We start from the raw sequence: 11,646 nt of genomic DNA on the forward strand, positions 1-11,646 counted from the left end.
TTGATCACTGGAGTCAGATGTGAAGGAGGTTGATCATCAGTCAACCTCTAGGATTGTGGCTGGGCTGGTGTTTCCACTTCCAGCTTGGTCATATATTTTAATACATTGAATGTTGATATTGTGAATCTATGTTATATATTTGTAACTCCTGTTTCATGAAGTGATGTCACTAACTACTGCCCCTATATTTACAGCGCATTTGGAAAGTATTCAGACCCCTTCACTTTTTCCACATTTTGTTACGTTATTCTAAAATGTATTAAATCAACATTTTACCCTCATCGTTCTTCACACAATACCCCATAATGACATCACAATGCCCCATAATGACATCACAATACCCCATAATGACAAAGCAAAAACAGGTTTTTATAAATGTTTCAAATGTAACAAAAACAACAACTGAAATATCACATTTACATACAGTACCAGTCAAAAGTTTGGACACACCTACTCATTCAAGGATTTTTTTTTTATTTTTACTATTTTCTAAATTGAAGAATAATAATGAAGACATCAAAACTATGAAATAACACATATGGAATCATGAAGTAACCAAAAAAGGGTTAATCAAATAAAAATACATTTTATATTTGAGATTCTTCAAAGCAGTCACCCTTTGCCTTGATGACAGCTTTGCACACTCTTGGCATTATCTCAACCAGCTTCATGAGGTAGTCACCTGGAATTCATTTCAATTAACAGGTGTGCCTTGTTAAATGTTAATTTGTGGAATTTCTGTCCTTCTTAATGCGTTTGAGCCGATCAGTTGTGTTGTGACAAGGTATGGGTGGCTCTCATGAGGAACGCAACAGGAAAGGAAGACCCAGAGTTACCTCTGCTGCAGAGGATAAATTCATTAGAGTTAACTGCACCTCAGATTGCAGCCCAAATAAATGCTTCAGAGTTCAAGTAACAGACACATCTCAACATCAACTGTTCAGATACTGCGTGAATCAGGCCTTCATGGCTGAATTGCTGCATGAAAAAACACTGTTTACAAAAGCTTTGTTTAAAGCACAAGAAAGCACACACACTGTTTACAAAAAAATTGCTTTTCTTTCAAAAACAAGGACATTTCTAAGTGACCCCAAACTTTTGAACGGTAGTATACATCTACATGATGTTGTTACACCATGTAGGAGTTACACCATGTAGGAGCAGTATAGACCTAGTCTGTTCCTTATATACATCTACATGATGTATTGTTACACCATGTTGGAGTAGTATAGACCTAGTCTGTTCATTATATACATCTACATGATGTATTGTTACACCATGTAGGAGCAGTATAGACCTAGTCTGTTCATTATATACATCTACATGACGTATTGTTACACCAAATAGGAGCAGTATGGACCTAGTCTGTTCATTATATACATCTACATGATGTATTGCTACACCATGTAGGAGCAGTATAGACCCCATCTGTTCATTATATACATCTACATGACGTATTGTTACACCATGTAGGAGCAGTATAGACCTAGTCTGTTCATTGTATACATCTACATGATGTATTGTTACACCATGTAGGAGCAGTATAGACCTAGTCTGTTCATTATATACATCTACATGATGTATTTTTACACTGTGTAGGAGCAGTATAGACCTAGTCTGTTCATTATATACATCTACATTATGTTTTGGTACACCATGTAGGAGCAGTATAGACCTACATTAGCTAGCTACTTATTTAGATTTAGTTTGATGTAACTGCCTTAAATGTGCTATAGTAACCATTTTTTATTCGCACTAATCAATCAATGCATTCCTGTCTTTGTATGTCTCAATATAATGGTATTATTTAATTACATCCATTTACAATAATCTTTGTCTGAAAATAAAATATGATCCTCAACTGCGTTTCCCACTCCAGTCAGCAGACGGCGATGTGCGTCTTTCAGGCGACGCTGATAGCGTGACGTATAATCTAGTGGACGGTTCTTCAGAAACAGCTCGTCAACCAGCTTGGTAGCTTGCTAGCCAACATAGCCGAAAGATTCAAGCTATTTATACGCTTTCGGTGTATATTACCTACTGTGTTTTAGACACACTTCTGTCGTATCAACTTGTTAACCTATTTAATTGAATATTACCTTATTTTGTATTAGTCAGCTATAGTAGCTGGGTGGTTAAGTTAGCGCTAGCCTAGTCGCCAATGATAGCTAGCTAGGTAGCTAACATCCCCTAACATGAGGTCAGTAAGCTTCTCCCCTCCTGCTAAAGAAGAGGCGGTCTGCTGGACGGAGAAAGAGGGTCTGTGGCAGAACATTGTTGTGAAAGAGGGGAAGGAAGGTGAGGGTGTTACATTGAAAGAAGAAGAGAAAGAAGTTTCAGTGAAATTAGAGGAAGATGAGAAAGAGGAGGATGCCGTTTTTGGTGTGAAAGAGGAGGAGGGCGAGATTACTGTCATATTGGAGGAAGAAGACGAGGTTGGAGATCCGTTTAACCCCAGTAAGTACCGTCTCTGCAGTCGTTGAACCAATATGCAGTAAAGGGGTTCTACACTTTCATGTTGTCCTGTAGGAATGTCTGAAGCTTCACTGTAACGTGTAGAACATCAAGAGTGGACCATCAACAAAACGTTAACAATTGATCAAATGCATCTAATGACAATACCTGAAATACTGTAGTCCTCAATATCTCCTATTAGTTTAGCCCAATATGTACTCTTAAAGGGGCAATCAGTAGTTGTTACATCCATTTTGGGATTTATACATTAATGATATGTACCCACCTGTTTCTTGAAGAAATCACTTACAAATGTCTCATGAGCTTAGTTCAACTGTTGTATCCCATCAGAACCCAAAATATAAGCATTTTTTACTCCAATGTTTATCAGTAAATGTAAACAAGCACTGTATATCCTCAAAACATGATTAATTGAGTCTCAAGAATTTCTAAAACATTTAACATTCTCATTTAATTCTTTAAAAATATCTAATTTAGAATAAGTAACGTAACAAAATGTGTAAAAAGGGAAGCGGTCTGAACTTAATGAATGCACTAGGGCCCCAACTAAAGAAATCTTGTGTCAACCAAGAATCGTCTTTTCTTTCTACCAACCGATTGGTAAAAATGTTATATGTGTATTTTTCCATATAGACAACCCCATGTGTTTTAATTAAAGCAACTATATGTACTGAACTGGTCTGATGCTTTAAGCACGCTGTTTGATTAAATAATTAAGACACACAAATGACTCGGGAGCCAGAGATCAAGATAGCCTAACCATCATAAAAACCTCTTCCTCCTGCTGCTGCTGGCCTTCGTAAATTCTGATGTTATGCTCCTATAGTTTCTGGTAATAGGCTACACCAGCAGTCGTTATGCTCCTATAATTTCTGGTAATACGCTACACCAGCAGTCGTTATGCTCCTATAGTTTCTGGTAATAGGCTACACCAGCAGTCGTTATGCTCCTATAGTTTCTGGTAGTAGGCTACACCAGCAGTCGTTATGCTCCTATAGTTTCTGGTAATAGACTACACCAGCAGTCGTTATGCTCCTATAGTTTCTGGTAATAGGCTACACCAGCAGTCGTTATGCTCCTATAGTTTCTGGTAATAGGCTCCACCAGCAGTCGTTATGCTCCTATAGTTTCTGGTAATAGGCTACACCAGCAGTCGGCAACCTTTTCCATTTGGTGCCAAGTTATCTGACCATTTCTACTGATCTGGTGCCAGTTAGGATTTTCATATTCACATTTTATGGGAACAGTTTCATTTAATTTATAATAGTAATAATAATTGTAATAGTCTATCTCAACATCATTCTGTGGTTAATCTACATTCTATATAAATGAAAATTATAAAGAAACATTTTTATTGCCCTTGCTAAGTTAAAAAAAAAATAACCTACATAAAGCTAAAAAATGCCAACATTGCAGCCTGCATGTATAAAATATCCTGATAAATAAATATCATATAAATCTCATTGGCTACACATGTCCTGTCTGCAACGAACAGGAAACATTGGATCAACTATCAAACTGGGTTGGCCCAAAACTCTAGATAGCAAGCTTGCAACATTGTATAAAATATTCTGGGCTCTCAGTTTCCCCTGCCAGTGAGTTCTCGACCGACACAGCTGTAGGCTATTTGTGAAAGGGATAAGAAGTAATCAGGTGTTTTAACATTTCCACTGGATCAGCACATTACGTTTTTCCCTTTCGTGCCGAGTGGTTATTGAAAGGGTGAGAGCTGGAAATATTTTACGAAAATACTTTGAGGAACTATTGTCATTTGCTATTGATTTTGATTAGACTTTGCTTACTTGCTGTTTGATGTGAATACAACATTACTTTGAGAAGCTCCACAACTCATTAGTGGTGGTGCGTTAAGACAATCAGAAATACTATCAGACATCCCCAAATGGGCACATTTATAGGCCTACATTCGCGCTCAGGCCAGGAAGACTAGTCCTACTTCTATATGCGTAATTGGGTGTGTGTCCTTACTCAATATTGACAGGAGTGTTTCAAACAAAATACAATTAATGAATTGAAAAATCTTGCGAAGTAAGGTCTGGGTGGTCTGCCAGGGGCCGTTTCATTTAGTATCCGTTTGGGTCGGCATGGGGAATGATTGTATTTTCCCATAGTATGTTTTACCGAAGTTGACCGACTGAAAGGGAGTGTAACTTTATGACTGGATTCGTGCTAAACTTTGAACATTGAGATATTAAAGACATGATAGATCAGACGCAGAGTATATAAAGGAGTGAGATCTGTAGAAAGACAGAGTGGCTGTGGAATGTGCTGGTTGGATGGGAGGAGATCACAGGATTGCTATAGGGGAAGCGGATGGACATCTGTGGATTAGGCGAAGGAAGGGTTGAGATCAGGTCAGATCCCCTGAAGGGAGTAAATAAGGGTTTAGTATCCTGTTACCCTCTTCTTGTCGACCCAGAAGATTTAAGGATTGGAGAGAAAGAGGAGTGTCCAAAGTGGGGTGTATATACTTGTGATGGTGAGAACATGTTTTTGTCTGAACTACAGCTGTAACGACCCTTTGGGAAGAATTCAACTTGCTTAAGCTTCTCTAGTGTCCGGGAGTTATTTAACTCTGAAAAATTAGAACCTAACACTATAATTACTGTTCCCTGAAGGAGGGAAACGAGGTGCAACACCTGTTTGGCCCCACTCCTTCCTGGGTCGGTGAAGAGCGGTATTAAATTTAAGGAATAAACCCAAGCTATGCTTGAATTTAATAGTATGTTGTACCTAGTTTCCCTTCTTCAGGGAACAGTAGTTATAGTCATAACGTTACGCTTGTCATATGATGAACTTCAACTTAAATAAGGGATCTTGCTGTCGGACACTGCACAATAAACATGGCCACCTCATAGATATTATCCTGACCAACTTGCCCTCCAAATACACCTCTGCTGTTTTCAATCAGGATCTCAGTGATCGTTGCCTGCATCCGTTATGGGTCCGCAGTCATACGATCACCCCTCATCACTGTCAACCGCTCCCTAAAACACTTCTGCAAGCAGGCCTTTCTAATCGACCTGGCCCGGATATCCTGGAAGGATTTTGACCTCATCCCGTCAGTAGAGGATGCCTGGTTGTTCTTTAAAAGTAATTTCCTCACCATCTTAAATAAGCATGCCCCTTTCAAAAAATGTAGAACTAAGAACAGATAAAGCCCTTGGATCACTCCAGACCTGACTGCTCTCGACCAGCACAAAAACATCCTGTGGCGTACTGCACTACTGCACTAATCTAATAGTCCCCGCGATATGCAACTTTTCAGAGAAGTCAGGAACCAATACACACAGTCAGTTAAGAAAGCAAAGGCTAGCTTTTTCAAACAGAAATTTGCATCCTGTAGCTCTAACTCCAAAAGGTTCTGGGACACTGTAAAGTCCATGGAGAATAAGAGCACCTCATCCCAGCTGCCCACTGCACCAAGTCTAGGAAACACTGTCACGACCGATAAATCCACGATAATCTAGAATTTCAATATGCATTTCTCTACGGCTGGCCAGACACTCTTAAATAGAACCTGGACCAGCTGGCTACCCCAACCCCGGCCAACAGCTCCGCACCCCCGCAGCTACTTGCCCAAGCCTCCCCAGCTTCTCCTTCACCCAAATCCAGATAGCTGATGTTCTGAAAAAGCTGCAAAACCTGGACCCATACAAAACAGCTGGGCTAGACAATCTGGACCCTCTCTTTCTAAAATTATCTGCCGCCATTGTGGCAACCCTTATTACTAGTCTGTTCAACCTCTCTTTCGTATCGTCCGAGATTTCTAAAGATCGGAAAGCTGCCGCGGTCATCCCCCTTCAAAAGGGGTGACACTCTAGACCCAAACTGTTACAGACCTATATCCATCCTGCCCTGTCTTTCTAAAGTCTTCGAAAGCCAAGTTAACAACCAGATCACTGACCATTTCGAATCCCACCGTACTTTCTCCGCTGTGCAATCCGGTTTCCGAGCTGGTCAAGGGTGCACCTCAGCCTCACTCAAGGTACTTAAAGATATCATAACCGCCATCGATTAAAAGACAGTACTGTGCAGCCGTCTTCATCGACCTGGCCAAGGCTTTCGACTGTCAATCACCGTATTCTTATCGGCAGACTCAACAGCCGATAATAACAACCGATCAATCAACAACCGATCGCTGCCCACACCCGCCCGACTAGAATCATTACTCTGGACTGTTCTGACTTAGAATATGTGGACAACTACAATACCTAGGTGTCTGGTTAGACTATAAACTCTCCTTCCAGACTAATATTTAGCATCTCCAATCCAAAATTAAATCTCGAACCGGCTTCCTATTTCGCAACAAAGCCTCCTTCACTCACGCTGCCAAACATACCCTCGTAAAACTGACTATCCTACCGATCCTTAACTTCGGCGATGTCATTTACAAAAAGCCTCCAACACTCTGCTCAGCAAACTGGATGCAGTCTATCACAGTGCAATTCGTTTTGTCACTAAAGCCCCATATACCACCCACCACTGCGACCTGTATGTTCTTGTCGGCTGGCCCTCGCTACATATTAGTCTCCAAACCCACTTTCTCCAGGTCATCAATAAGTCTTTGCTAAGCCGCCTTCACTCAGCTCACTGGTCACCATAGCAACACCCACCCATAACACGCGCTCCAGGAGGTATATCTCACTGGTCATCCCCAAAGCCAACATCTCCTTTGGCCGCCTTTCAGAGAACAGTTCTCTGCTGCCAATGACTGGAACGAATTGCAAAAATCGCTGAAGTTGGAGACTTCACTAACTTTAAGAAGCAACTATCTGAGCAGCTTACCAATCGCTGCAGCTGTCCACAGCCCATCTGTAAATAGCCCATCCAACTACCTACCGCATCTCTATTGTTTTATGAATATTGTTTTTGCTCTTTTGCACACCAGTAATTCTACTTGCACATCATCATCTGCACATCTATCACTCCAGTGTTAATTTGCTAAATTGTAATTATTTTGCCACTAAGGCCTATTTATTGCCTTACGTCCGTACTCCATTTGCACACACTGTATATAGATTTTTCTATTGTTGTTAACTGTACGTTTGTTTATCCCACGTGTAACTCTGTGGTGTTTTGACACCCAAATGGATACTGTCATTAATGCCGTTCTTCAATAATTACACATAATTCTTAATACTGTAGGAAACATTATATTAAGCAGGACATTCAAGCGATCCTTACAATTATAATCCAAAGTAGTGTGAAATGCACTCATAAGCAACCTGGAAATGGAGGTTACTCCCCTGAGCTTTCCCCCATTCACATTCAGAATACATTGTGAAAAACTAAAATCTTTGCTCACCATTTTTGCTCCTGGCAGATATACTACATCCATAACTATCGGTTTCCTCATTAGCAGGGAGGTGTTTCTGCAATCAAATTGTGTGTGCATCGCCCTCATGCCACAATTTTATTAAACACAGAAAGGGGCCTATATTGGAGAACAAAAGTTGTCTGGCACACTGCTTAGAGTTTCAACAACATGAATAACTTATTTCTAGTTTACAATCTTAGATGTAACTACTAATGTGGAAGCAAGACAATATGACTATTCTTGCTCATTTTATTTTGCTCATTACAGGCGTCAATTATTGTACAACATCATGGCTACGCTGTTGGCATCACTTTTACTGTGGATTTCTGCTGTTGTGGGTCTTTAATCATCTGTCTGACTTTGTTGTTCACACAGGAGAGAGACGGGACTATTGTGAATCCTCTGGGGAGCCTCAACAACAGCATGATGCTGACGAGGCAGAGAAGAGTTTCTCCACATCAGAACACCTGCGGAGATCCACAAGGAAGAGACCTCACTGCTGTTCTGATTGTGGGAAGAGATTCACCTCATCAGCAGGCATTAAAATTCATCAGATAATCCACACAGGATTACAGAAATATTATAGCTGTAATCAATGTGGGAAGAGTTGTACTCAGCTAAGCAGCCTGATATTACACCAGAGAACACACACAAGAGAAAAACCTTATAGCTGTGATGAATGTGGGAAGAGTTTTACTTGTTCTAGCCGTCTTGTTGTACACCAGAGAACACACATCGGAGAGAAACCTTTTAGCTGTAACCAATGTGGGAAGAGTTTTACTCGGTCAAGCAGCCTGATATACCACCAGAGAACACACACAGGAGAGAAACCTTATAGCTGTGATGAATGTGGGAAGAGTTTTACTTGTACTAGCCGTCTTGTTGTACACCAGAGAACACACACCGGAGAGAAACCTTTTAGCTGTAACCAATGTGGGAAGAGTTTTACTTGGTCAAGCAGCCTGATATACCACCAGAGAACACACACAGGAGAGAAACCTTATAGCTGTGATGAATGTGGGAAGAGTTTTACTTGTACTAGCCGTCTTGTTGTACACCAGAGAACACACACCGGAGAGAAACCTTTTAGCTGTAACCAATGTGGGAAGAGTTTTACTCGGTCAAGCAGCCTGATATACCACCAGAGAACACACACAGGAGAGAAACCTTATAGCTGTGCTCAATGTGGGAAGAGTTTTACTATATCTAGTGTGCGGACTAGACACCAAAGAGAACACACACACAGGAGAAAAACCTCATAGCTGTAATCAATGTGGGAAGAGATACTCTGATAATAGATATCTGATTAAACATCGGAAGATACATGGAGTTGTTTCATGATATCATTGAATTAATGTCACAATGTAGAATGTTTTAACATTGTAGTAGGAGTATTTTAATGATGTCACAATGTAGAATGTTTTAACATTGTAGTAGGAGTATTTTAATAATGTCACATTGTAGAAGCCTAAACATTTGCCCCCTTATCAAATGATTTCAACATGATATGGATATTAGCCTCAGGGGAAAAATCCAGGCTCTGAATTGAGAGAGTACTATTTATGAGATTCAACAAAAAGTGACTAACAAGAAAATATTTGTGTTACACTTACCACATTGGTGACGCACTTGAATCAAAATTCAACACTTCAAAATATAGCTAGCTGTTTTCTACAAATTGTCCTCTAACCAGGGATGTACACATTATTCCCATGAGGTACATCCCCAGGGATGTACCTCATCTTCCTCCTCTCGCACAATTGATTTCAACATGATATCGATGAGTGGTGACAAATAAGTGTTGCGTTCCTTTGTTTAGCGACCCCTACATTTACATGCATCACTCCAAAATGTAGCTGACTGTCTTCTGCAGGTTGTCCTCTAACCAGTGAGGTAAAATATATCTCCCATTTCCATGTGTTTTTTTAGTTGTGTTAGTTTCAACAGCACGATCAACCTGATTTCCCCCCTAATCAATATCAGTGATTTATTGCTACTTGTCAAAACAACAGCGTTTTTGGTGCTTGTGCAGTTTATAAGGTGCTTGTTTAAGTAATATGATTATTGTGGCAGATGTTTGTGTATATAGTACATTTTATGTTTATGTTTTTAATTCGACACAAACTGTTTCTGCATATTGGTTATTGATTTGAACACGTTAATACTGTGTTTTGACATTGGGGCTATCCCACCTAGCAAAATGTAATTGAAAAGCCGTTGAAAATAAGACTATGCAATCAAATATTTCATAATGAAAATTATTCACGCAACCAACTGACCATTTTTTTTGTACAATTATATTGACATTGTTGCCCTGCTTTTATAATATCAAGGTTAATTCTCACATGTGCCAACCCAAATGTACCAGAGCATGACATTGGGGACTGGGCCCCGATCCAACAATATGCCCATTGAGTGAACCCTGAAAAGAGAGAGAAGCTCTGCAGTGAGGTGAAAAGTTACTATGGATATTGAGGAGTTTCGTCTTGAAATCAGACATGTCTGTGGTAAGGACAACTTTGTTTCTGATTATCTCAAGGGTGGGCAGTCAAAATGTTTTGCGTTTAGCCAGTGAGTTGCCATGGATCACAATTTATTTTGACTGCACGTTTTTTCGTATTGGAGATTTAGTTTTGTTTGAGCTCGTTCCAAGGGGTGAGTTCTAGAAGCCAGTGAGTTTTTCAAAACTAGTTAAGATTCTATAGGGAGAAAGGATACGATTGTATATTATTTTTTAGAAATGTGTTTTTTCTTGTTTTTAATTGACAGCCAGTCGACACCATGTTTATATTGTAGAAGGTGAAGCATTGTAGTTGATTATAATGTGAAATGGAAGTTTTTTTCTGTTGGTGGTGAGCAAACTTGTCCAACAAAAATATAGGATATTTGTTGTCTTAAAGGGAAGGTGTTATATTTCCTTAGGGTTCATTAGTCTTCTGTTTGTTGTGCACTAAATATTTTTGTTTATTTTCATAGTTTTTTTCCTGAGAAGCCATTGTGTTGTATTAATGTCTGATGTACAATAAAGCTGGATTTGATTTCAACAAATTAACCCAATGACTGACCAATCAACAGACTCTTGGTCCATCTTAGTATGAAAAACAGTATCACATTTCCAGCCTGCTGAAGGTGTGGTGGAGTGGTAAACACCACCCCCGGCTCTACCAGTGGCTTGAGGTGGTCTCCCACTGCTCTGTTTATGTCATGTTCTGTGGCCTTGCTGTTCCATTTCTTGACTGCCCTTGTAACACGGAAAGAAACACATTTAGTCATATTATATAAAACACTCAAAGTAATGGATATGGAGCATCTATGGCCTCAGTAACACCTGGCACCTAAATGTGACTTCTGTCATCCGATCACGCTAAGCTGCATTAGGTTCAGAACAACCAGGATGGGCCTTTGACAAAGTCAGGCCACCAAATATGCATAAGCAATGTAAAGAGATGTGGGGTAAAGTACATTCTACACAAATTACCTTCATAATATCAAAGAACAAATGTGTGTGCCTGAGGGGAAATTAACTTTCATACAGCCAAAAGGGGTGAGAAATTACACCAATATCAGTGGGCAATTTGCACTAATGTAAATAAACATGGATGATGGAACATATTCCCTTTTGCTGATGTGATGAACTGCTAAGGGGACATAAATATTTACCATCTAAACCATGTGTGACCTCTCACCTCTCTGGCTGTAGAAGTGTTCTTCCTAACCAGTCCCTCAACAGCTCTCTGACTGAGCTCCACCCTCACTGGGTCTTCAGAGGAGAGGAAGGCTGAGGAGGGATGAATGGATCAGTCAGTCAATAAAGTGTAGAGCTGCTGTCTGAC

General features: G+C 40.0%; 1 protein-coding gene across 1 annotated transcript; it reads left to right on the forward strand.

Moving 5' to 3' along the window:
* Positions 1-1,952: 1,952 nt before the first annotated feature.
* On the forward strand, positions 1,953-10,818 carry LOC129839077 (gastrula zinc finger protein XlCGF17.1-like). The gene is made up of 2 exons (XM_055906349.1): positions 1,953-2,457; positions 8,189-10,818. The coding sequence occupies exons 1-2, from the start codon at positions 2,196-2,198 to the stop codon at positions 9,073-9,075; spliced, it is 1,149 nt and encodes a 382-aa protein (XP_055762324.1). The 5' UTR covers positions 1,953-2,195; the 3' UTR covers positions 9,076-10,818.
* The last annotated feature ends 828 nt before the right edge of the window (positions 10,819-11,646 follow it).

Source organism: Salvelinus fontinalis, chromosome 40 (genome assembly GCF_029448725.1).
Source record: "Salvelinus fontinalis isolate EN_2023a chromosome 40, ASM2944872v1, whole genome shotgun sequence".
NCBI classification, from domain to species: domain Eukaryota; kingdom Metazoa; phylum Chordata; class Actinopteri; order Salmoniformes; family Salmonidae; genus Salvelinus; species Salvelinus fontinalis.

Bases quoted from the DNA above. Each gene is read 5' to 3' on its own strand.
- LOC129839077 (XM_055906349.1), top strand. From the start codon at position 2,196: ATGAGGTCAGTAAGCTTCTCCCCTCCTGCTAAAGAAGAGGCGGTCTGC. The intron at 2,458-8,188 runs GTAAGTACCGTC...TTGTTCACACAG, and splicing joins TGGAGATCCGTTTAACCCCA to GAGAGAGACGGGACTATTGT.